Source organism: Macaca thibetana, chromosome 14 (genome assembly GCF_024542745.1).
Source record: "Macaca thibetana thibetana isolate TM-01 chromosome 14, ASM2454274v1, whole genome shotgun sequence".
In the NCBI taxonomy this organism is placed as follows: Eukaryota; Metazoa; Chordata; class Mammalia; order Primates; family Cercopithecidae; genus Macaca; species Macaca thibetana.
In genome coordinates, this window is record NC_065591.1 from 46,110,973 (window position 1) to 46,135,030 (window position 24,058).

Consider the following 24,058-nt stretch of genomic DNA (forward strand, 5'->3'; position numbering starts at 1 on the left):
GCACACCGAGGTGAAGTGACTTTCGGAAGGCCACTGAACCAGGACTTCCATCATTTTGACCACAGTGCATGCTCTTAAGCCACAGGTGATTCAGTGAAATGATGTACCAGGTAGGAACACAGGGAGAGAGCTGAAAGGAATGAGAGAAGAAAGAATAAGAGGAAAGCGATGGAGAAGGTTTCAAATGGATAGAAATGTGAGATGAACCTTGAATAGTGACTTAGGGTAGATGGTTGGAGAAAACTGGAAAGAATGAGATGAAGGTGAACAGATTTCATGTCTGTTTCCACTAGGACAGCCAGTCTTACTGAGATTTGCCCAAACACAAGCTATTGTCTTCTCTGGACTCTATCATCTATATCTGTGAAACTTGGGCCCTAAGCATACCTGGGAAAGAACCTCAGATGGGATCATTTCTCACTCATTCTTTCCAAAAGAGGGAGGTGAATTTCTTGCCCTCAAAAGAAAGCTCAGGTTAATAAAAATTTTTCCCAGAGATCTTCCTATAGAAGGTGAACAAAAAAATACCGAAATATTGTATGGGTAAACCTAGCTTTGCATAGTAAACAAATCTGTGAAAAATAACAGGAGGTGACAGTTTTTTGTAAAGTTCTCTAACTAAAAGAATTCCGTGATGACATCTTCTGTAAAGCAAATACCTATTTTATACAGTGGAAAACAGATGCTTAACTCCTTAGATTTGCAGAACTAGATGTTCATGTGTGAATGTGGGTGTTGTACTGTTACCGTGGCGTCTGTCTGCTCCAGGTCCCTGCATCCCTCATGCAGTCCCGTACTCCAATAGTGATGACCCACTGTGTTCAAGGGCTCTAAGCAGACATTGCAGGGGCTCTGGGTAGACAATTCAGGGGACACAAACATGCCAGAACAGGCTAGCAAGAGCTGAAGACCCATTCCCATATGACTAGGATCAAAATTGGAAGACAGAGACAGATGGGGTGACACTGGCTGCTTTCAGATCACCAGGCAAGGATCAGCTGGTTCAAGAGGAAGCCTGGCCACATATCTGGGAAATAAATAAGCAAGCATCCCTCTGTCAGGAAGGAGAGCTTCCTTTCCTAGGGTAGTAGCAATGGCAGAGCAGATAAGAGAACCAGCTACGGCTTCTGTGATACTGCAATATAATAAGAAATATATATGTAGTCCTCATCACTGATTCCTGGCACACAGCTTCTGAAACCCTTGGAATTTCCTGAGTGATAGGAGTGAAAGGAGCACCTTTTGTTATTCAAGACAAGCACTTTTCAAGCATACCTGAGTTTATGTTAAGGAGGTGACTCCTTGGTGGACTTCTGGAAAGGTTCAGGATGGGGGCTGCTGCCAGAGGAATCAACTATGTGATTAGGGTTAGAACTTTCAGCCCCACCCTCTGGGGAGGGGGAGAGGGGCTGGAGATTGAGTTAATCATGCCTGTATTGCAAAACTTCCATAAAAATCCATAATCATGGGATTCAGAGAGCTTCCATGTTGAAGAACACAGGGAAGTGCTGGGAGAGTGGATCCCCTGGAGAGGCCTGGAAGCTCAATGCCCCTTCCCACACACCTTGCCCCGTGCATCTCTTCCATTTGCCATTTTCCAAGTTATATCCTTTATAAGCCGGTAATAATAAACAAACTGTTTTCCTGAGTTCTGTGAGCTATTCTAGCAAATCATCAAACCTGAAAAGAAAGTCTTGGGAACTTTCTGATTTATAGCTAGACAGTGAGAGGTACAGGTGGCCTGGATGTGCAATTGGCATCTGAAGTTGAGGCAGTCTTGTGGGACTGAGCCCTTAACCTGTGGGCTCTGATGCTAATTCCAGCCAGATAGTGTCAGAATTGAATTGAATCGTAGGACACGCAGTCAGAGAATTGATTGGTGTAGGAAAAGAACAACCCACATTTGGTATCAGAAGTATTCCGTGGACAGAAATGAATCACAATAGCAGAGCTTCAGACATACCTGGGTTTGAATTTCAGTTTCATCATGAATTAGCTGGGGGACATCAGGGAAAATTATTCAACCTAAGTTTTCTCACCTGTAAAATGAGGATGATGATAATAATACCTTCAGAACCAACCCAAATGTTTATCAATAATAAACTGGATAAAGAAAATGTGGCACATGAACACCATGGAATACTATACAGCCATAAAAATGGGTGAGTTCATCTCCTTTGCAGGGACATGGATGAAGCTGGAAACCATATTCTCAGCAAACTCACACAGGAACAAAAAACCAAACACCACATGTTCTCACTCACAGTGGGAGTTGAACAATAAGAACACATGGACATAGGGAGGGGAACATCACACACCAGGGCCTGTTGGGGGGTGGGAGGCTAGGGGAGGAATAACATTAGGAGAAATAACTGATGTGGGTGACAGGTTGATGGGACCAGCAAACCACCATGGCATGTGTATATCTATGTAACAAAACTGCACATTCTGCACATGTACCCCAGAATTTAAAGTACAATTTAAAAAACCCTTCATCATCAGATTGTTGTAAAGATAATAGAACAGTGTCTGATATACAAAACACGTTCAAACAGTAACTAATTGTTGAATGACTGGATGATCAAATGAATTAACTGATAAACAAATAACAACTAATACTGACTCAGTAGGTGCCAGGCATGTTTCTAAATGTTATTAACATGTTTAATTCTCAAAGTGGCTCTAAATGATAATAATACTATTATTATCCTCGGTTATAGATGAAGAAACTGAGGCACAGAGAAGACAACTAAGTTTCTCAGAGTCACATGTCCAAGAAATCGTAGATTTCAATCGCAAAACCAGGTAACTACAGAACCTGTGTTCTTCTCACTATGACAATGGCAGATGGCAAGTCCCCAATAATTACAGATTATCTATAGCTATTATATTATTATTTATGCTGCAGAGCAGTGCTTGCTTTCCAAACAGGTGTGTGTACTCCTGGTGGTATACAACATTATTTTAGGTGGTACATTGATGAACTTTTAAAAAATCTAATGATCATGGTTTTATTTCAATAGGTATTAGAAAAGTAAGTAGCTCATCAAAACCCAAGGTCTCATTGATGTTATCCTTGTGACAAAGCTCAATTTTTTAAAAAAAAAAATGAGTCGGTTTAAAAACACATAAGGTGGGCCGGGCGCGGTGGCTCAAGCCTGTAATCCCAGCACTTTGGGAGGCCGAGACGGGCGGATCACTTGGTCGGGAGATCGAGACCATCCTGGCTAACGCGGTGAAACCCCGTCTCTACTAAAAACAATACAAAAAACTAGCCGGGCGAGGTGGCGGGCGCCTGTAGTCCCAGCTACTCGGGAGGCTGAGGCAGGAGAATGGCGCAAACCCGGGAGGCGGAGCTTGCAGTGAGCTGAGATCTGGCCACTGCACTCCAGCCTGGGCGACAGAGCGAGACTCCGTCTCAAAGAAAAAAAAAAACACATAAGGTGGTAATAATATGGTAGAAATTAGATCAGTGGGATGTTAATGTCTAATAATGGTTGTGATGGAGAATGGCACAGGCTTTGGAGTCACACAGAACTGGCTTCAAGACCTGGTCTACTACTTCTAGCTGCTGGACTCATGAGAAAGTTACCTAACTTCTCTGAGTCTTTACTTTCCTATCTGTAAAGTGGGAACAATAGCACTCTCTTGTGCATGCTATTCAAGTGAGGTTAAAGTAACAGTGTATTCCTGCACCTGCATCATAGGGCCTTACCAATTGCTAATTCATCTCCCTCTCCAACTCATCCCCCTCCCCATCCAGAGCCACTGTCCTCACTCACCTCCTCTCCATCCCCTCTACCTTATCCCCCTAATCTAGCTGAAATCCATGATATTTGGGCATCATTATGGGAGCCTAGGGATTCTCCTCTTAATCCAGCTCCAGCAGGCAAATTCCTTCCACCATCTCAATTGTGTTGACAAGATTTGGAGACTCTGTAGGAATCCAAATGGGAAGATACTCCAGGGACACAAGCAGGAATTAGATTTTTTTTTCAATTACCGTAGGCAAAGGGCTTCGTGTTGTTCTACAAATGCAAACTGCTTATTTGCCGTTTCTCTCTTTGCTGTCCTATGGCAGGCCCTGCCAGTAATTGATGGCCACAACAAAAGAGAGCTCACATATCCCACACTCATGTTTTCAAGCTGCCTTGATCTCAGATGGCAGAGGAAGCTGGCTCCCTGGGCTTCATGTAATGACCTCAGGACTAGGGATGGCATCCAGGGAGGAAGACACTTCAGAGCCAGGATTAGCCTACCTTCCATGCAGAAGGATCCCCCCATCCCCAAAAGCAACCTAGATACCAAATGCCCACAAAAGGCTAGATAGACCAAGAAGTCAATGAATCTCACAGCAGTCCAGGAGCAAACTGAGACCCAAGGATAAGATGTGATACCCAGTCATGCCTGTCACTCAAGAGGTGACATGCTGGGATTGGAACCGAAGTCCACTGTAAAGTGTGACTTTTTCTCAGATTTCTATGGACAAGAAATTGTAGTCCCAAAGTAGACCCACTAAAACCTCAATAACAAAATGCTTAGCAGAAGCTGAGAGACATAAAAAAGAGCTCACTTTTAGTCAGCACCAACAAAATACACCAGGTGCTGTGCTAAGTACTTTACTCATGTTATCTAACGTAATATAACCCTACGAGGTAGAAACTATTGCCATCCTCATTTCATAGTATCTAAACCAGTTTAGCGAGGTTACGAAATTTTCCCAAGATTAACAAGCCAGGACTTTCCGAGGCCAGGACTGAAACCCAGATCATTCCAGTTGTCACAGTTTTTTCCACCTCATCATTATGCTTCCTGTTTTCCATTGTCAAGAATTCCATCTTCTCTGGTATATTCCATCTGCCAGTTTGTGGGACCTAAGTAGACATTTATTTAAGTATCCACTTGATGCTTGTTTGCTCCATTGGACTGAGCTTTGTGAGGATGGGGCAGTTCAACGGGAAAGACAAACATTCAACAGATGATTCCATCACTCTCCTGATCATCTACCTCAAAGAGTACCTCCTGTTCTCCAGCCTTCTTCTTCCTCCCCATTCTACCAGATTTTGCCCAATAGATTAGAGATATCAATCACTGCCTGTCCACTCATACCTCCTTCTGGAGTGATCCACCCTCAAAGGTTAGGCTGTATACCATGTGACCCTGTCCCTATTCTAGCGATAATTGACTGGCCAAGGGACAGACAAAGAACTTGGGTGGCTGATCTATCTCTATGGACTTGCTTTGTTTAAATAAATATATATTTCTGACACTTGTTAAAATAGTCAAAGAGACTTTATGTAAGACTATTGCAATAAAAGCAAAAATTTTAATAGGGAAGAGAGATTGAGCTCAACTCCAAATACAGCAAAGACAGCTGAGGATTTATAGCCTATGGGCAGAGTGATAGGCGATCAGTGGGTGGGAAATTACCAAAAGGACATGTCAAGGATAGGGGGCTTCTTGCTAAACTGACCTAACAGGATGCTTGCTACTGATAGGTCAAGGACACATACATCAAAGGTAGGGAATGAGGAACTTGATCAGGTCTCAAGAGTGGGAAGATTGTGCTAATAATTGACTTAGCATAGTTCTTGCTAAGACCAGGCTGGCAGGCCAAAGACAGGATGGGGGCCAACGCTGAGATTTGGCTGAAGAGACAGCTCAGAAGAGCCTAAATGAAGTTTAGTCAAGGAAAGAGTCTTTGTCAATTTCTAGGCACAACAAGATGGGATAAGCCAATCAGATCAGCTCATAACTCTGAACTAAGAAACCCAGTGGGAAGTTCTCAGTAGACAGTGATATTGAAAGAGACGAGTAGTGATGGTGGGTGGGGGCAATGAGGATCAGCCTTGAAGGGAAGAGGGAAGAGAAAGAAACCATGAGAAGCAGTGGATGAAGAGTACTGGGAAGCAGAGAAAGGACCTGCTGAACCAAGACAGGCAGAGAAGTGACTTGACAGCCAAAGAGGCACCCATGGCGGCATCTTGAGCCCCTGATTTCCTGAAGCCTGACTGACACTCAAAGGAACAACCTTAATTAGCATCTGTTTGCTCAAAGCTGTTTCTCTTGAATGTCATTCTATTTTTTGGAAAGAATAACACCATTCCACCTTCTCTTCTGGGTAAGCATTTCTAAATCACTGGTGACATCATTTGTTTCTATTTCAGAACATTCCATGGGCTTCAACAGGACACTGACTCTGCCCTCAGAAACGGAGACTCCTCATTACTTGCTCTCACAATTTGCCCCATTGTGCTGCAACATGTAAGGGCATATTTTGCACTGATTTATTCAGTACATCCCCTTTTGGGTACATCTGAGCCACAGTTCTTGCCTCTTATCTTACCTCTAAATGATCAGCCGACACAGACATCAATGAAATGACCTTCCAGGTCACCTGTCACCATGGACCATGGAAATTCAAAGGGAAAAGGCATGTCTCTACAGTGGGGGTGACAGGGATAATAGATTCACAATAATAAAACTGGGTCTTCACAGTTATGAATCTCCACACACAAAAAGACTCACAAATGCAGAACTTTTACCTCTAAGCAGTGCTGCCAGACACCGTTTCTCCCATCCCAAATCAAAGACAATCTCCTTTCTAAGGAACTACTACCACAAAGAATCTAACTCAAAGAGTCAAAGGAGAGTCCTAACTCTCCCTTTTACCCTCTCATTTGGAATGTTGACTGTCACTCATTCATTCAACAAGTATTTCCTAATCATCTACTGTGTGCCGAACACTGTAATATGTGCTCTGAATACAGAAACAAACATGAAACTGAATGGCTAGTAAAAAAGAGAGACTTTCAGCAAACAATTAAATACAGACTTATACACGTGAGATGCAAAGGGTATCTAAGAACAATCCTTTGTCCTAGTTTTTAGCTTCTCATGATGATTTTCTCATATCATAAAGGATTTTTATTTATTGCATTTTTAAATTATAACAGTAGAAACAAGGAGAAATATTTTGACTGAAATTTAGAATCAACACCTCTGTGTAAGAGGTGGGAAGAGGGGATCTGAAAGAACCTTACTCACCTAAGAAGCAGACAAAGACTTGGATTCTGAATGTAAAGTTACAGTGTTCCCAGGTATCCAGATTGGTACCTCTATGATGGCTTCACAAGAGATGAAGGATATAGGATCTTGCTGTCCCTCAAGTCTCACTGTGACCCTAGAGATTCAAGGGAACATAGATGCTGGAAATGGACACAGCTTTGGGTAACTTTATCTTTACTTACTCAGCTTAAGGAAGAAATCCCCTGTACACCCAAGCCCAGTTCTTAACTTTCCTCTCTAACATATGCAGTTACACGGCTCTGGCTCATTCCCCAAATGACCTCCAGTTCCTATGTCAGGAATCACCCTGACTTGGCTTCTTCAGCCACCTGTCCCAGTCCCATCTTTGCCTCTGCTTCCTCCCCACAAATGAACTCAGAATGTACATGCAAGGCTGCAGTATTGTTCCTCATCTTTGGAAGAAGCTGCATTGTAAAAAACATCCACTCCTGCTCTGCCATCCGCATCTCCTCTCATTTCTCTTCCCAGCCCCCACATCCCTCTCTTTCTAATTATCCCAACGAGAAAGAAGATTAAAAATTAATGCCCTAAGGATGGGAGTCAGAGATGTCATTATTGTGATTCAAACCCCAGGCATAGAAGAATCTGATCTAAGCTTTAGAAGCAAACTAACCTAGGATGGGTTTTGGAAAACCTTGATTAATTGTAACTCACCTCTAGGTAACCAGGTTTTTTTTCCTGGTGCTGAGGTTATAGGGGATGCCACAGAGTGTATCAAATGAAATTCGAAAAATTTTTCAAGTAAAAATGCGACTTGTAAGGGGTGTCTTAGACACACATAAAAAGGTTTAACCTAATCCCTACATGCCAGGGTCCTGTGCATTGTAATTTAATGTGTGGAAAGACGAAGTCAAAGTAGTTATTACAGGATTGCTACATAAAGGAAGATTTTGTTGTCTCCACTGACTGTACTACTAAAACAGAAAAGTACACTTTCCTTTAGAAAAATGTGCATAACACAAGTTTAAATCAGAAGGAATTTTATGTGACCTTCAGTTAACCAAAAGGAAACTCAAATGCAGTCGTAGCAGCCACCCATCCCCTATCCCCATTTTACTCCTTAAATAGGCCTCTTACAGGGATTTTTGTGAAATAATGCAAGGGAAACATATGATAAGAATTATAATAGATATCATTTAATACTTATGTGCTAAGTACTGTGTTGAATCGTCAAGTGCATTATATCTCATAATCCTCACCAAAGGTTTTATTATTAGCATCCCAATTTTCATAATGAACATGGAGAGGCTAGAAAGGTTAAATAAATTATCCCACATAATAAAGTGTCAAAGTTATGTGATTAAAAAATACTAGACAACCTAGGTGATATTGCCGCTCTTTCTCCCTCCAGTTTAAAACCATACTTCGGATAGTTTAAGAAAGGAACACATAATGACATAGTACAGACCAATAGGATAAAATTAAGTCTAAAAGGAACACATTCAGTGGTTTGGTTTCTGGAAGCCAGTTTGGGATACAGCTGCAAAGCCAAAGTAACATGGTTCCCGTATGAGCTGCTTATTTAGTCCTCTCTTCAGTGTGCCTTTCATTTGGCCCCTTATAGGCAGAGCTCAAGTTCCCCCTTCTCCAGAGAAGCCCTCTCTGACCTCTCCAAAGCAGAAAGATGCTTACCTAATATCACAGTCACTGCTGATCGAATTGCCTCCCCCAAGACACTGGAAGTGCCCAGAGACAGGAGACAATATCTAAGCTCATCATCATGATCCCAGTGCCTCATGCTGTGGCTGGCTGGCACACAGTAGGTATTCAATAAATAAAGTAGGATGAATGAATAAATGAATGAAGACTAATCGTGCTATCTCACATTCTCTTCATTGAGATGAAGGCAGGGAATTGGTCTGACCCCTTTGCCATCCTCTCCCCTGACCCTATCCCTGAGTCAGGTCTCAAAGCTTACTGAATGGAGTTGCATCTGGCTACAGTCTCTCTCCATTCTTCTTCAGTGATGTGTGAAATGTGCTGTGGTAGGTCCTCCCTGTCCATCCTGAGCTCTTGCTTAACATTCCCTTCGTCCATGCCAGGAAGACAGGTGGGCCCTACAGGCAGCGACCTCTCAGAAGGCAGATCAGTTGTAACTGCTGCTACCTCCAGCTCCAAAGGAGCAACAACAAACACTGGCCCAGGCCAGGAAACAAGCATTTCAGTTCATCTGGGGAGCTGGGGCTGAAGCCTCATCCTCACCTAACATGTGAGTATCCATTAATCCAGACCCCTAACCACACCTTTAGCACCCCAGAGCTCATATCACTATGGCCAAGGAAAATCCCTCTAAAGTAGCTCAGCTACAGGTACCATGCAGGACTGAAGAAAGAGAAATGGAAACAAGGGAGCCAGCCAGGAAGCTATGCCACCATCCAGGCAAGAATTCCTGGACCTTAAACTAGGGTGGTAGCAGTGAGGCTAGAAATTCCACTACTGATTGAAGAAGGCCATTTTATTCCCTGGAAAGCAGTCCTAATAACAGCCACATTGAGAGTGGGAGTGTGTGTGTGTGTGTGTGTGTGTGTACATACTTATGCATGGATGCAAAGAAGTTGGGAAAATAATTTTTAATTACTGGCAAGGTAAAATTTCAGTGGGGTCCTGGAGTCTAGCAGACAACATAAGTTGTGGAACCCTAAAGAAGTCCCTGAATCACAGATTTTACATATGTAAAACAGGTTAATAATACCTGCATCATGGGTTTGGGGTATCTAAATGAGTTAAAGTAAAAGGAGTGCTCGTTCCTCCGTGGCACACAGGGATTGCTCAATGTAAGTTAGTTACTTTCCCTGTCTTTACCCCATTGATCTAATGTTTTTAATCCTTTCCAAAAACTTCACTAAATCTAACCACTTGTACTTGGAAAAATTACTTTAAAGCACTTGTTTTCCTTCTACATCTAAAAGGAATAACAATTGCCCTGTTTCCACTGGCACAAACCAAGTGCAAAGGCACTTCTAGCATGAGAAGCATTAGAAGGTGTCATTACTTCAAGTTGCTCCATCCAGAGGGCTGCCAGTCCCCGTCAGACACCAATGCAATGCATTGAAGATTGGCAACATCTGAGATTCATCCGCCTCCATCTGCTAGGTCTAGTCACTAACGCAAATCCTCTTGCTTCTTCCTTCAAATCGTGACTTCAATATGCCTTTTTCTACTCACCAGACCCAGTCTAGACTTCCTTCATTGAATGTTTTGATGACTGGAGAGAACTCCTGAATGTCCCCTCGAATCTTATTTCTCCCTTCTCTCTCTATGAGTAGACAACATATTAAATCTAAGAGGATCAGATTCACCTCATGACCACAGGGAAAGAGGAATCTCAATCCTATAAGCAACATTCATTCATTCAACCAATATTTACTGGGAGCCTATTGCATGCTAGGGATGAAAAGATGGAGAAGACCTCCTCAAGGAGCCAACCATCTGGTTCAGAGATGTGACATGTGGGAAAATGTCTGGGACATAAGGAGAATGTGGTGAACTCCTACCCAGGCTGCACTTAAGCAAGGTATAGAAACAGGAGAAGGATCCATTCTACATGGAGGATAAATGAGGAGTCTGGGAGTGAGGGCCTTCTGGGTGGGTGGGCATGACACATAAACAAAGACTCAGAACTAGGCGGAAATGTAAGGTCTGTTCAGGAAAGAGCAATCAGAGCTTTACAAGAAGAGAAGTTTTGGGTAAGAGAATCGGAGAATATAGTAATCACAGTAATCCCCACTTACTGAATACTTATGTGACAGGCACAGTGCTGAGCACCTTGTAACCTATGTACATGTAAATACCACTGGGGAAACAGCTCCAGGAGTGTATAGAATGCCTCCAGGTTTAACACTGAGGTCAATGAGACTCCAGTGAGATTCTAGCTTTCATCCATTATACCCTAGAAGTCAGTGACAATGTAAATTGCCAAGGGCTAGAGAGGATGGCTCCTTCTGAAGGAAGACACAGTGGGAAACCACTGAGTAGGATGACAAGAGCTGGACTCTGGGACAAGTAGTCTAGCCAGGAATGGAGAATAAACTTAAGAAGAAGAAATGGAAACAAGAAAGCCAGCCAGAAGGCTATACCACCACCTGGGCAAGAATTCCCAGACCTGAAACTATGGTGGTAGCAGTGAAACTGAAATAAGCACAGACAGGCACCAGATACATGTGGCACAGAAAAAGTAGGGCTGATGACTGAATGAAAAGGTGGTGGGCCTGTGAGGTGGGAGAAGATCAAACAATTCTGAGTTGCAAACCCAAGTGACGAGGAAGTTGCGAATGCCATTAATAAAAATGAAGACAAGAGGCTGACGGGGTAAATATGACAATATATTGCCCTTTGAAGGGCAGGGTTTAGCAGATCCAGAGCAGTTCAGCCAACCCTGGAAATTTTAATTACACTAAGCCTGAGTTCACACTCTCCAAAGTCATTTTTAAAAACTGGCTCCAGGATGCTTTCATGCTGAGAAGCTGACAGCTAGGAGAATATTCAAACTGAACCGTCTTTGTCACTACTCAGTCATCAAGCATCTTAAAAAAAAAAAAAAAAAAAAAAAAAAACAATTCTTATTTTACAGTGTTCATCCTCTGTGGGAAACCTCTGTCTGTGAAGGACAAACTTCTAAAGAAGAGTAGGGAAAAATCAATCAAGAAGTCATTCCCTTGACTGATCAATAAGTGTCTGTCAGGGAAATTTTACTTCTCCCATCTATGCTAGTTAAGTAGGTTCTTAGAGCACTGAACAATACTTACCTCACTGAATTTCTCTCTGCAGAAGCCCCCTGCGTCCCCAGCTTTTTCCTCACTTCAGCACAGAATTTGAATCTGACAAGAGCTAGGGATGCATAGAGAGCTGCCATCTATATGTGGAACCCAGATAAGTCTTCAAAGGAATAGGGAGGGGCTTTGAGAGCTCTGAATGATAACCTCTCCTGGCACAAGGGACAAGTGGGCACATTCACATCTGAGGGCTGCCTCCTGATCTTCCCACGGCCAGCCACTAAGGTCTCTGCTCAGAAGACACCTCCTGAGGGAGGCATCCCCTTACACCCCACTAAAGTTCATCCTCTTGGGGCAAGAAAAGAGGTCTAGATCTTGATATCTTATGTATCTGTGGCTGCATAGGTGTGTACAAGGTAGAAAAATTCATCTTCATTGATTTGTAAGCTTTAAAAGCACACATTTTACTGACTCTGAGTTATGCATCAATTAAAAGGGAAATTCAAGAATAATCATAAATATGAAATGTGTACCTCTCTCACTCACTACACCAACTTCGCCCTCTTTATTTTCTTTAGAGCATAGGCCAGTGTCTGGAAATAGATGGTGTAGTTATTTGCCTGTTGTTGATTTTTCAGAAAGGCACTGTCTACCACAGTGGCCACTAGCCACATGCAGCTATTGAAGTTTCAACTAATTATAACTCAATAAAATTTAAACTTTTGCCACACTAGTGACATTTCAAGTGCTCTGTAGCCAGATATGGCTAGTAGCTACTGATTTGTACAGTGCATGAATAGAACATTTCTCATCATTGCACGAAGTTCTATTGGAGAGCGCTGATCTAAAACATAGGCTTCAAGAAAAAAGTGGCTTTGTATGTCTGGTTTATATTTAGCTCTTAGAAAGGTGCCTGGCACAAGGAGGCACTTCATAAATACTTGTTGAATAGATGAATACTGGAATTATGTACTATCAAAAAACAGAGCCCAAACCAAACCTGAAAACATCCTAAATGTACATCTATAAGGGATTGGTTATATAAATGTTGGCACTTCTACAGTGCAACTCTATCCAGTGACTAAAAGGCATGAGTTGGGTGTGTATGTAATGACTCAGACAGACACCCACATTATTTTAAATGATAAAGCAAATTTCCTAAAAATATGTATAGCATGAATCCACTTTATTAAGAAACACAAACCAAAAAAAGTCAAGAATAATATGTACCAAACTGTTAATAGCAGTCACTGCTAGATAGAATTAGAGAAATGAGAAATTTATTTATATTCTGTATTCCTCTATGATGTTCAAATTTGTGATGTGCATATATTACTTGAGTTTTTTTTTAAAGATTTAAAACAAAATCACATGCAGCCTGCTAAGAACAAAAGGAAAAGAAGAAAGCCCACATTGTAATCTATACCAAGGATATGTAGATCATTTCTTAAATATTTACCAAGGGCCAAAGTCCTTCCCAGCTTTATTCCATTTAATCTTAATAATATCCCTATAATAAAATCCCTATTGTCCTATGCTGAAAATGTAGACTCTAAAAATCAGAGAGGTTATGTAGGTTTCCCAGGGTTGCACAGCTAGCACAGAGCACCACTGGCATTTGAACCCAGGTCTCTAGTTCTATAGTCCATGACACTTTTCACTGCAGAAGGTATATACATGTACCCACAAAATTCCAGATCCTAGTTGGCCCTAAACTAGCCATTTCATCCATATGAAACCCCCAAACAATCACCAAGCTACAACCAGGTGCGTGAGAAGTGGCTTTATTGGGAAATACAGCAAAATTGAATCTAGCTAGCCCTCTGCCTTGTCTCTTGACTTATCCCACAATTGTCTTTCCCTAAACACCCCTTACACACAGACAGAAATGCCAGGGGGATCTGGTGCCAATGAATGCTTGGTAACTTAAGCATGCTGGTGGAGACTTCCCAGCTCTCCAGCAGATGCCTCGATTGTGCCTTTGTTGGATTTTCAGCCAATCCCCCCAAAGAGGATTTTTCAGCTCACCCGAAGTATATGAGCCAAAACACTGTAGAGTCGCCTTTCAGCTTCGTGGACAAGACATTCCAGGCTGCACGCTGAGAGGCTTGTTTAGCTTCACACTTGACGCAAATGGGGTGTATGTTTACCCACAAACACACACATTCACACACCAACAGAAGCTGCTGCCGCCAACAGAAGCTACTGCAGTGGCGGTATTTCTAGAAGCCCAGAAACTGTACTCTGAGCAATGTGGAACTCGATCACAATGCCTATCAGGAAAAACAATCTAATTCTTTCTAAGCAAAGTTTCAACCACAGCCCAGAAAATTCAGTAGAAGATGAAATGTAATACTCTATTAAGCCTTATTTTGCCAGCGCAAGTGAGAGCTCACCCAAGCATGGAGAGTCATTAAAATGGATCTTACATATATCATTATAAATTTAATAATCGCCATGACGGCTAGAGTTCAAGTTAAAATGAATGTCAGCTGAGCATGACCAATTGATGTTACCCCAGCTGCCACAGAGCCTCACTTGGGGTTATATTCTACTTCCACAGGCTCCATAGTACATGTGGACCCAACGCAGCCAGAGCCAAGAACAGATGGGAAATGCAGACATCTACACCTAGCCAAAAAGAAGCCATCATAATTGCATATTATCTTGCTGTACCAGCCCAATTAAAATTGTCTACAGTGTCAGAGGTCCCAAATGTTCCTCCGCTAAGTGTCTGGATATCAAACTTGGCTAATACTTAGTCAAATGCAGTCAATCCTGGGTTCTGTTCACAGCTATTATTGATTTTTCTCCAATCTCTCAGAGAGCTTCTGTAGAAATAGGAGTAGACAGGTCTAGTAGGTTATACACTTAATAAATCATACATCACAAAACAAATCCCACTTATCTAGGTTCCCAAGATAATGGGCATTCTTCCCAAATTATAGTGATGGCAGGTTCGGAAATTGAATTTTTTGTTAGGAATGGAGTCAATATTTATGTTTATAAATGTTTATTTCTGTTTATTTTTATCCTTGGAAGTTCAGAGAAAATGCGATCCAAAATCCTTTTTTATACACACACACACACACACACACACACAGAGGCATATAAAATTATAGGGAAGAGTCAGAAGGACAATTTTCATCTCCATGTGTATTTCACACTGGGAAGAGTCAATCTTTGAGACTCAGGTGGAGAGGGATATCCACACCACTCTGAACACTCTGAAAGAACACCAGAAGTCTTTTTTTTTTTTTTTTTTTTTTTTTTTTTTTGTTACCATCTACAACATTTCAAAGGAAATATCAGAAATTATTTTCAGTTTAACACAAGCTTGGACTCTGCTAGAGCTGTATTTAACCCTTGCCACCCCCCGGTCCTAGCTACGCCCCAAGAGTGAGAAGATACAGCTTCAACTTTCTTCCTAGACAACCAACCACTCTATGCTACTCCCCAACGCGTCTGCCTTTTAAAGACAAGTTGAACTTTAACTGGTAGACAGGTCCTGGGTGACTGCAGCTTTCAGGCCAATGACAGCAAATGACCTATACTCAACAGGCCATTTTAAACGGCTGTGACATTCTCACAGATAGGGCCAAAGAGTGCAGTAGAATATGTTTTTGATCCATAAACACAAGAGCCAGCCAACCACACAGAGAATAATTCAAACAAAACCTCCACTGTCAGGAGCAACATTTCCAAAAGGTGCTAAGAGTGTGTGAATCCCGAAGGGGGCTTCAGTACAAAGAAACTCGTATTGGACTTTGAGAACACCAACATTTTTTGTTAACTTCCTCAGTTAACAGTTATAAATCTTTGCCTTTTTGGCTGCCAGGACTGAATTTTTTTCCCTTTTCTTTATCTTTCTTCTTGCCTACCAGTAAGTCAAGACACCCAGCATCAAGACATAGCAAACCTCAAGCCACCATGCTACCTCCTTCTGGAGAGAAAGACAGACAAGCATACTCAATGATGACCACCTATGCTCTCTGAATCATACTTAGCAATTCCAGCACCATAATCCAATCAACCAACAAAGTTCTGCCACTTACCCTCTTTTGATCTTCCAGTCCGTGGGTAACGGGCTTTCTCTTCTGCTGTTGGCTGGACTCAGAAACTGATTCCATTTCCCAGAAATAAAATCCTCTCTCTCCTTCAGCGATGCTTCCAAATCCACAGAGGAACAAAATAACCCACACAAAAGTGATGCATGCAACCGCCAGACAGAGTTCCCACCAACCAGGGAAATTAGCACCACCTCTTCAAAGGTCTTCCTGTCTTCTTAAAATCCACTCGGGAACCTCACTCGGCACCGCTGCCTTTGCAATGAGGGTGACTGCTGCCGGCATCATGAGAGCTAAGTCTTGGGGTTTTACTTTAGGTCTGAGACTCGCTTCATGAGAGCCCAGAGGACAAATTTGGGCAAAGACAAGTCCATATCCTGAGGCACACACCACATTACTGCCCCAGAAACCCTTTCCTTCACTGTCTCCTTGGCATAGATAATTTATATGTCAATAACAATGTAAATGGGCATTTAATCCACCAAGCTGATAACATCCACATCCCTCTCTGGCAGCCCCTGACTCCCATAAATCACTGCAAACACTGCGCGGAAAGCCGCCCCTCATGGCTCCTGCAAGCGTTCATCACAGTGGTGGCTCCCCTCCTGGGCTGTCGTCTTCCTTCATGGTGTAAGACCCATACCTGAGGAGAAAACGTTCAACAGTCAGATTTGTCTTTTGTAGAAAAGTACAGATTTGAGCTGTCTTTCCCACCATCTGGAGCCACATAGTGAGGCCTGAACCAAGCAGCAGCCGATGATCTTTTTCCAAGCTCCTCTGAGCACATTAATAGACAAGCAACCTCCAGGGGCCTCACAGGCTCCCCACTTCTTGTGTTCTGGAAATAAGCACACCGGAGCTGGAAATGAGTTATCTTTCAAACTTCCATGGGGGGCATCATCATCATCATCATCATCATCATCATCAGAGGAATAAGGCACCAAAGTATGAAGAGACAGGGAAGCAATGGTCTGTGAAGCACAAAGCATCAACATTTTCCCCCCAATTACAGCTGCAGGAGGCAGTGTATGGCAGGCAAGACACCAGGGTCCTCAGGGAGGGTGAGAAAGAGCAGCAGAGATTGTCTCAGGGACGAAAAGCAACTGACTACAGAGCTGCATTCCCTGCCTGGGAACCTGCAGATAGAGCAGACACTCAGTCACCTCCTGGCTGACGTCACAGAAGCTCAGAGGGACAGGGAGGGAGGAGAAAGGAAGGGACCTCTGCACCAAGAAAAATATTGATACTTGGTACACTCTCCCATCAACAGTCCAAGAGGTGGGGACATATCTGAGAATCCTGTGAAGATGCATCAACAAGTAATCATGAATGCCTCCTCCCACAGCACCAGCACCATCAGGAAGGAAAGGAATGGGGGGTGGGGAGCTCTTTACTAAAAGGCACTAGTCTTGCCAGCATTTGTAATGAACGAACTAGCCATTCCACAATTCAGGCCATGCCAGCCTCCGGGAAAGCTGTGGCCAGATCCGGCCGCAGCGGCATTAGACAGAAACCCACAGACCCTCCCTTGCAGCTGTCCTGACTGGTGGCTACTTTGGAATAAGGCCGAAGCCATCCCCTATCACAAAAGGCTTCCGCACAGCTCAGTGCCAAAGCAGGTTAAGAGGCGGACATGAGACTCCGCCACAGAGGGCTTGTAAGCGGGAGGAGGAGGAGGAGGAGGAGGAGGGAGGAGGAGGAGGAGGAGGAGAAGTACTAGCAGATGCTTGGGAGAGAAGCTGCAGAGGGGATGTGACTTCACAGGTACATCCCTCTTAATTGAAGGCTTCTCCCACACATATGAAACACTCAGCCAGAACAGATTTCTGCAAGTGAATTCCCAAGTCACAGATGTTCTGAATTTGGTAAAAATCAGTGAGGAGCAGAATGTTCAGAAGGTTATCTTGTATATCCAAGAGTGGCTGACATTATAGACAAAATGACTGAAGCCCTCTGCTGACCCAGGAAGTAGCTGAGTTTTTAGAGAAAAGTAGACACCCTCTTGTTGCTCACCACTGCTCTCTCCACAGCCCCTTCAAGGGATCCCTTGCAAAGGTGAAACCTCAGAATCATTCTTTTTAGTTCCAGACCACAATGCAAGTAAACTCTGATAAACTGGCTATAAGCATTACCCTTTTCTGAATCCAACTGAAACCTCAAACTAAAAGACTCAGGCAGACCTAGGTTCGAATCTCAACGCTGCAGCTTCTTGTGTGACCCTGAGTCAGTAACTTAACCTCTCTGAATCTCAGTTTTCTCATCTTTAAAGTGAGGAGAATGATACCACACAAAATTGGAAAGATCGAGATCACCTATTGACACAGAAGAGGTGATCAAATGATAATTGCTAACATGTACTGAATGTTTGCTATATGCTGAGTGCTAGCTACTGCTTCATATATTCATTTATTCAGCAAATCTCTGTTAAAGTCTTGTGTGTGTCACTTCTTTTGCTTCAAATAGAGAAGTTTAGCTTTGTATTCGAGATGAGACAACTGAAGATAAGAGAGGTAAGTAACTTGTCTAGAGTTACACAGCAAGGAAGTATGGGTCTAAAATTTGAACCTAGGTCTGACTTCAAAGTTCCTGCTCATATCCATGCTGCTCTGGAAGAAGTACTGTTGTTTGGCTTTTCACAAGCAGGCTGAGTTCAGAATCTATACTTTTCATAGCTACTAGCCCTCCTCATGAATAATAATAAAAGAAAAAAAAGCCAGGTGCCAAAAAGGGTCTCCTGCTTGGAAGGCCTTCTCCATTGGGGCTGCCTCATTAACAGCTCTGGACTTTCTCTGTATCTGAGAACAGCTCTGCACTCTGCGCCAGGCCCCTGTGCTGGAGCTCTCTCCTGGGTGAGACCCTGTCATATCCCATCACACCAGCCGGCGCACACGCCCCAAGTGCACATGGGGACAGACGCTCTCACCACAGAAATACCTCCCAACCAGCAGGAAGTGGGAGGATGTTCAACACCTCCTGTGAGCCTTTTGTTTTTTTCTAGGAGTCAGTCTCCACCAGTTCTGGGGCTGTTGCTGTCCTTATGCTGGAGCCAGAGAGGAGAGAGTCACAGGAGAAAGAGGAGAAGCAAGGATGCTGTTGTCAGCTAGCTAGCTGCCACATCCAGTCTATTTCCTGACTGAGCAGAGGAGACTTCAAGAGAGTATGCCCTGATGTAAAAGCTCTGGTTTCTTACTGCCAGGGAAATCTCAGGATGTTTAAATACACTTGAATGAAAATGAGCTGAAAGAAAGGACTCAGTCAGGGAACATTTAACTGAATTGTTGAGAAATGAACACGCTTGCTGGATTGATCCCTAAATGCAGCAATGTATCAGCCGCTTCTCCTCTCTGTGTCATAAGTCAGCCAGGAGCAGCTGCAAGGGAAAGGAGAAAAAAGAGAAGGCCTGGCCAAACTGCACCATAAGATGAGTGGGGAGCATTGAGGGCAAGCCCTGGCTTCTCCTCAAAGTTCAGACGACAAGCCCAGTCTTACTGAAGATCTTCTGAACGCACTGCCAAGACTTTTTCCTGCCTGGTACAAACAGCCTCCAAAGGCTTCAAACTCCTATTCTACATCTGCCCAAATCCTTCTTCCTCTGAGCAATCCCCCAGGGGTGGGGGGGGGCAGAGATTAAAGACAGGTTTGGAGATATAGCCTAGTACATAGATGGTACAGGAAAAACTTCCTAGTCTTAGACGTAGAGGCATCCTTCAGAGGGACCCGCTGAAGTCCCTTCCTGCAGTAAAACTTTATTCCCTGTTAAATGCCAATTTAGGATTCCAGGTGCCAGACAAGTCACAGGCCAGGCCTTCTTAGGTATAACTGACTCCTTCTGTGGTGGGTATTGGAATTGTGAGCCCAGCTTTGGTAAAATATCCTTAGATTTTTCCAAATTTTTCAAAATCAGGTAATTCCCCTTTGGCCTTTTCCTCACTCCTGTCCCTCTCTCCAGTGGCTGCCGGTACTGGGGAAACTGGTTTTTAAATCTGGATTAAAGGTTGGAGGGTTAGGGGGTCTGACCTGTTTCATCTTATACCTGGAGTTAAGCTTCTAAAAGAAGGGTGCATCTAAAAGAGGGGTCTTTCCAATGGTCTAATTAACACTCATCACCAACATCACACTTTTAATTAGCCCTTGGTGTCAATAGGGGAAACAGAAGAGCTTCTTGGAAATCTAGCTTTTCATTAATCAATCAATAAATAAGTTACGTAAGAGGTATGAAAGAGAACCAAGGAGGCATGGTAGTTTCTGGGCTGAGTTTCTAATCTAGGGGCTTTTTTGCTCCCAAAGGGAGCCCGCGAGGCGGCCACTTCTGCTAAGCCGCAGGGGAGGCAGGGCTGACCCAGCCGCCAACCCTGGCGCCTTTATCTGCGCACTGCGAGCTAGCGGAGCGTGCTACCGCCTCTTCCCTGAAGAAAAGAAAGGATCACACACAAAAATAAGTCACTAGGGCCCCAGCTGGGCGACGCGGGCTGCCACCGCCACCGCCTGAGTCCCTTTGCAGGCAAGAAAGGAGCCGGCTCAGCGGAGCGCACACCCGGGAGGCACCGCGGCTCCTAGTGCTCGGGCGCCCCCTCCCCGCCCGCGTCCTAGCCCGCCGCCCGCAGCTAACCGGAGCGTGGGAGAGCAAGAGCCAGGGGAACCGCAGGCCTGGCCTAGTTGCCCCCGGCGTGGGTCGGACCCGATCTACCTACACCGCGCCCACTAACACATACACACATATGGACGGACAGGCACAGCGAAGAGACACAGACCCACAAAAGCACAGCAGACACTCGCAGACATGCAGACAGACACACACACAGACTTACAGACGCACATCCATATATACAGATACCCACAGAAGCTCAGATCACAGACGAGGAAGCACATCCCCACAGAGGGACCCGCGCAGACAGGTACTGGACCTACATTCGGATACAGACATAGCTAGAAAACACAGGCGCAGACAGAAAACACACATGCTCATAAATACACCTAGAGACTAGCACACAGAGAGGAGGACGCACATAGATCGAAAACACAGAGACGCCGACAGAAGGATCCACAAACAGCGGTACTCAGATACAAGCACCTGGAGAGGGCGTTCACAGACACCCATGCCAACAGCAAACACAGACCCACACGCGGGGATACACCCAGAGACACAATCGCGCAGAGGGGAACCCACAGAGACACGCAAACAAGACAGTCAGAAACACAAGAACACGCACAGGAGGTGGCACAGCCTCAAGCACGTACGCCCAGAGGGACACACACCCACTCCGGATGGGGGCGTGCGCAGTGTCGCTGGAGACCGGGAAAGTGCGCCCCCCGAGCTCGCAGAGCAGCCTCGGAGCACTGCGCCGCGCGCCCGCCCGGCATCTGCTGGGGAAGAGTTTCCCAGCGCATCTGTGAACAAGGGCCCGCCGGCCGTCATCGTGCAGGGGTAGCTGTGAGTCCGCTGGCCCGGTATCTATGCTGCGGCCAGGCGGCTTGAGAGGCCCTGGCACTTGGTCAGAGTCCCGAAGCAGAGGTGTGGCCCCCGAGCCTCTCAATGAGGGGCCGGCCCTCTCCCCAACGGCAGTCTCCGCCCTGCTCTGGACCCCGGAGCTCAGCACAGAGCATCCCCAAGTCCTCTCCTCCTTGCCCATCCAGTTGCACCGCAAACTTTCCCAGGCTGGTCCCGCCACCGGGCAGTCCAGCCCGACCCGACCTGGGGGAGGCAGCGTAGGGGTTCCTACCTGCGCCCACACCGGCTTCGCGGAGCCGCCTCCTCCAGCCGGTCTAGCACCGCACTCCGGCCCGCGCTTCTCAGCCGCGGCCGCTGCCGCTGCAGCCGCTCCTTGCCCTCCCGTTACCCGGGAAACCGCCTCCTCCTCCCTCCCACCAGCCAACCAGTGCAGTTCACATGGCGCCTCGCTGCCAATCGGCGGCCTCGCCACCCCGGTCCCCTTCCAGGGTCCTGAGCCCTTTCCCAGGCTAGGGGACCAGAGAAAGAGAGAGGGTCTCTCCGGAGCTGCTGCTATTCGATGGCAGGCCTGCCAGGCAGAGACATGCCAATCCTGCCTGCTAGCGCCATTCTTCTGTGGGACAGACGCACCTGATACTTTAATGAAGACCTGCATCGTTGGACAACCTGAGTTAGAAGATGCCTCCGGGCACCTGGTTCAGCTTCCCACTAAATCCAGGAATCCCCTGGACAGGATCCCATCAGGGAGCTGTCCAGCCTGTGTCCAAACACCTCTCTCGATGGAGCTCTCTGAAGCTCTCAAGACAGTGCTTATTGCCTTCCGGGTTGTAGAGCTCTTTCCAACACCAAACTGAAACCTGCCTCCATGCCAAGACCCGTCTCTGCTTCTTAGACATGTAGAACAAGGCTCTCTGGGCCACCTAACAGCCAGACCTTCTGTAACCTAGAGGGCAACGCATCCTATCCCCAAGGTTATGCATCTCCGAACAGTTATTCATTCTTCTTGTCTTACCCAGGGCCATTTTGCAATCTGGGAGGCTTGTGCTCCCCATGTTCCTTATCTCTCTTTCATGGAGTGACCTGGTACATACGTACCCACATGACAGGATCTTAGGAACCCAGTACAGCAAATAAGACTTGAACTGTTGAAAAAAAACTTATCTTCTCTCCTAAGTTGAGGTCAGGTCCAAAAACATGGAGTAAAAGGTGAAGCCAGACATGTCTGGAGAGGCACTAGCATGGACATTCCTCTCTTTCCACTCCCCCTCCAATCCTATCACCCAATCAAAACTTGCCCCATCACACAGGGTGCCCAAGGTGAGAAAGCAAGGAGTCCTATTGGTCTTGGCAGGAGAGAGTCCTAGTCTTTCCAAAGTCTCCAGGTGCCACCAGGCTGCAGGGTCTGTCCATAGCCCCAGCAGATCTTTCTATACCACCGTCTGGTGAAGACCAGGTGGGTCCAGCATTATCAGGGTGTTATGTACACAGACATCCCGTTAGAACAGGAGCCTAAGACACAAACCAAAGCAGAAGGCCAATGCTGTTGCTGGGCCCCTATTTGGGAGGCAGGAAGATATTGGGGCTCAGGAAGGGAGGTACATTTGTCTGGCATCAGAGCAGGAGGGATTGATGAGGACCAGATAGTAACCAGCTGGATCTCCGCCAGCTCCAACCGTCACTCTCCAGGTCTGGTTGCAGGAAGGGGGCCCAGCTGTAGGATGAGGGGATGGCAGAGGAGAGGGAATGGCAGCTGGGGTGGAAGCTCATGCTCACTCAGAAACATCCACATATATTACACTCCTGGGCCCTGTCCCAGAGGGGCCCATTGAGACTGCTTACAAGACAGAGCCACAAAATAAAACCCATGCTCTTTCTGAGCCAGTCAGCTCAGAGACGCTTGCAAGAAAGTCTCTCTGAGCTCATGCAAGGAAGAAAACCAGCAGGGGCATGGTAGGGAAGTGACACCATGAACCCAGTCATAAGGAGTGTGATATAGTTAAAAGAAGGGAGACCTGAGTTAGACAACTTGGGCTGAAATCCCCTCTTCACCATCATCAGCAATGTAATCTTGTCTCTGAACCTAGATTTCCTCATCTATAAAATAGGGAAACTAATATTCCTCTTCATAGAGATGTTATAAGGATTTGATGTGATCATGGATGAGCACAAACTTTGTAAACAATAATGTACCTTACAGACAAAGACTTCTGTCAATATGCCCACTTTGCCTCTGTGATGGTTAATTTTATGTGTCAGCTTGGCTAGGCTATAGTATCCAGTGGTTTTTTGTCTTTGTTTTTGTTTTTTTGTCAGACATCAGTCTAGATGTTTTGGGGAAAGTATTCCGTTAGATATAATTAACATTTAAATCAGTAGACTTTGAGTAAAGCAGATTATCCTTCCTAATGTGGGTGGGCCTCATCCAATCCATTGAAAGCCTTAAGAAAAAGATGGATGTTCTGAGGAAGAAGGAGTTCTATATATGTGTTTATTCCATTGGTTCTATTTCTCTGGAGAGCCCTGAATAATACATCCCCTTCCTGGAATGATGATGATTTGCCAGGCAAATCCAAGGAGCAGACACAACCAGGTGGCCAAATTTGTAGTGTGATCATGAGCCTGGAAGCCACTGGTACACATGCATATGTTTCCCCAAGCCCAGTACTGGTGGGTGTTGTCTTATTTTTATAGATGGCTTCAACCCAACACTCTATGCAATAATCTTTCACCTACTAGGGGTG

General features: G+C 45.0%; 1 protein-coding gene across 2 annotated transcripts in view; it reads right to left on the bottom strand.

Annotated features, from left to right (window-relative positions):
- NAV2 (neuron navigator 2) overlaps positions 1 to 21,671 on the bottom strand; it is a 766,628-nt gene extending 744,957 nt beyond the window's left edge. For both annotated transcript variants that reach the window (XM_050755340.1, XM_050755338.1), the window contains exons 1-2: positions 21,589 to 21,671; positions 15,857 to 16,511 (exon numbers count right to left, since the gene is read on the bottom strand). In XM_050755340.1, coding sequence (XP_050611297.1) covers positions 15,857 to 15,931 — 75 coding nt within the window. In that variant the 5' untranslated portion in view covers positions 15,932 to 16,511; positions 21,589 to 21,671. The remainder of the gene's footprint in view (positions 1 to 15,856; positions 16,512 to 21,588) is intronic.
- Positions 21,672 to 24,058: the final 2,387 nt, after the last annotated feature.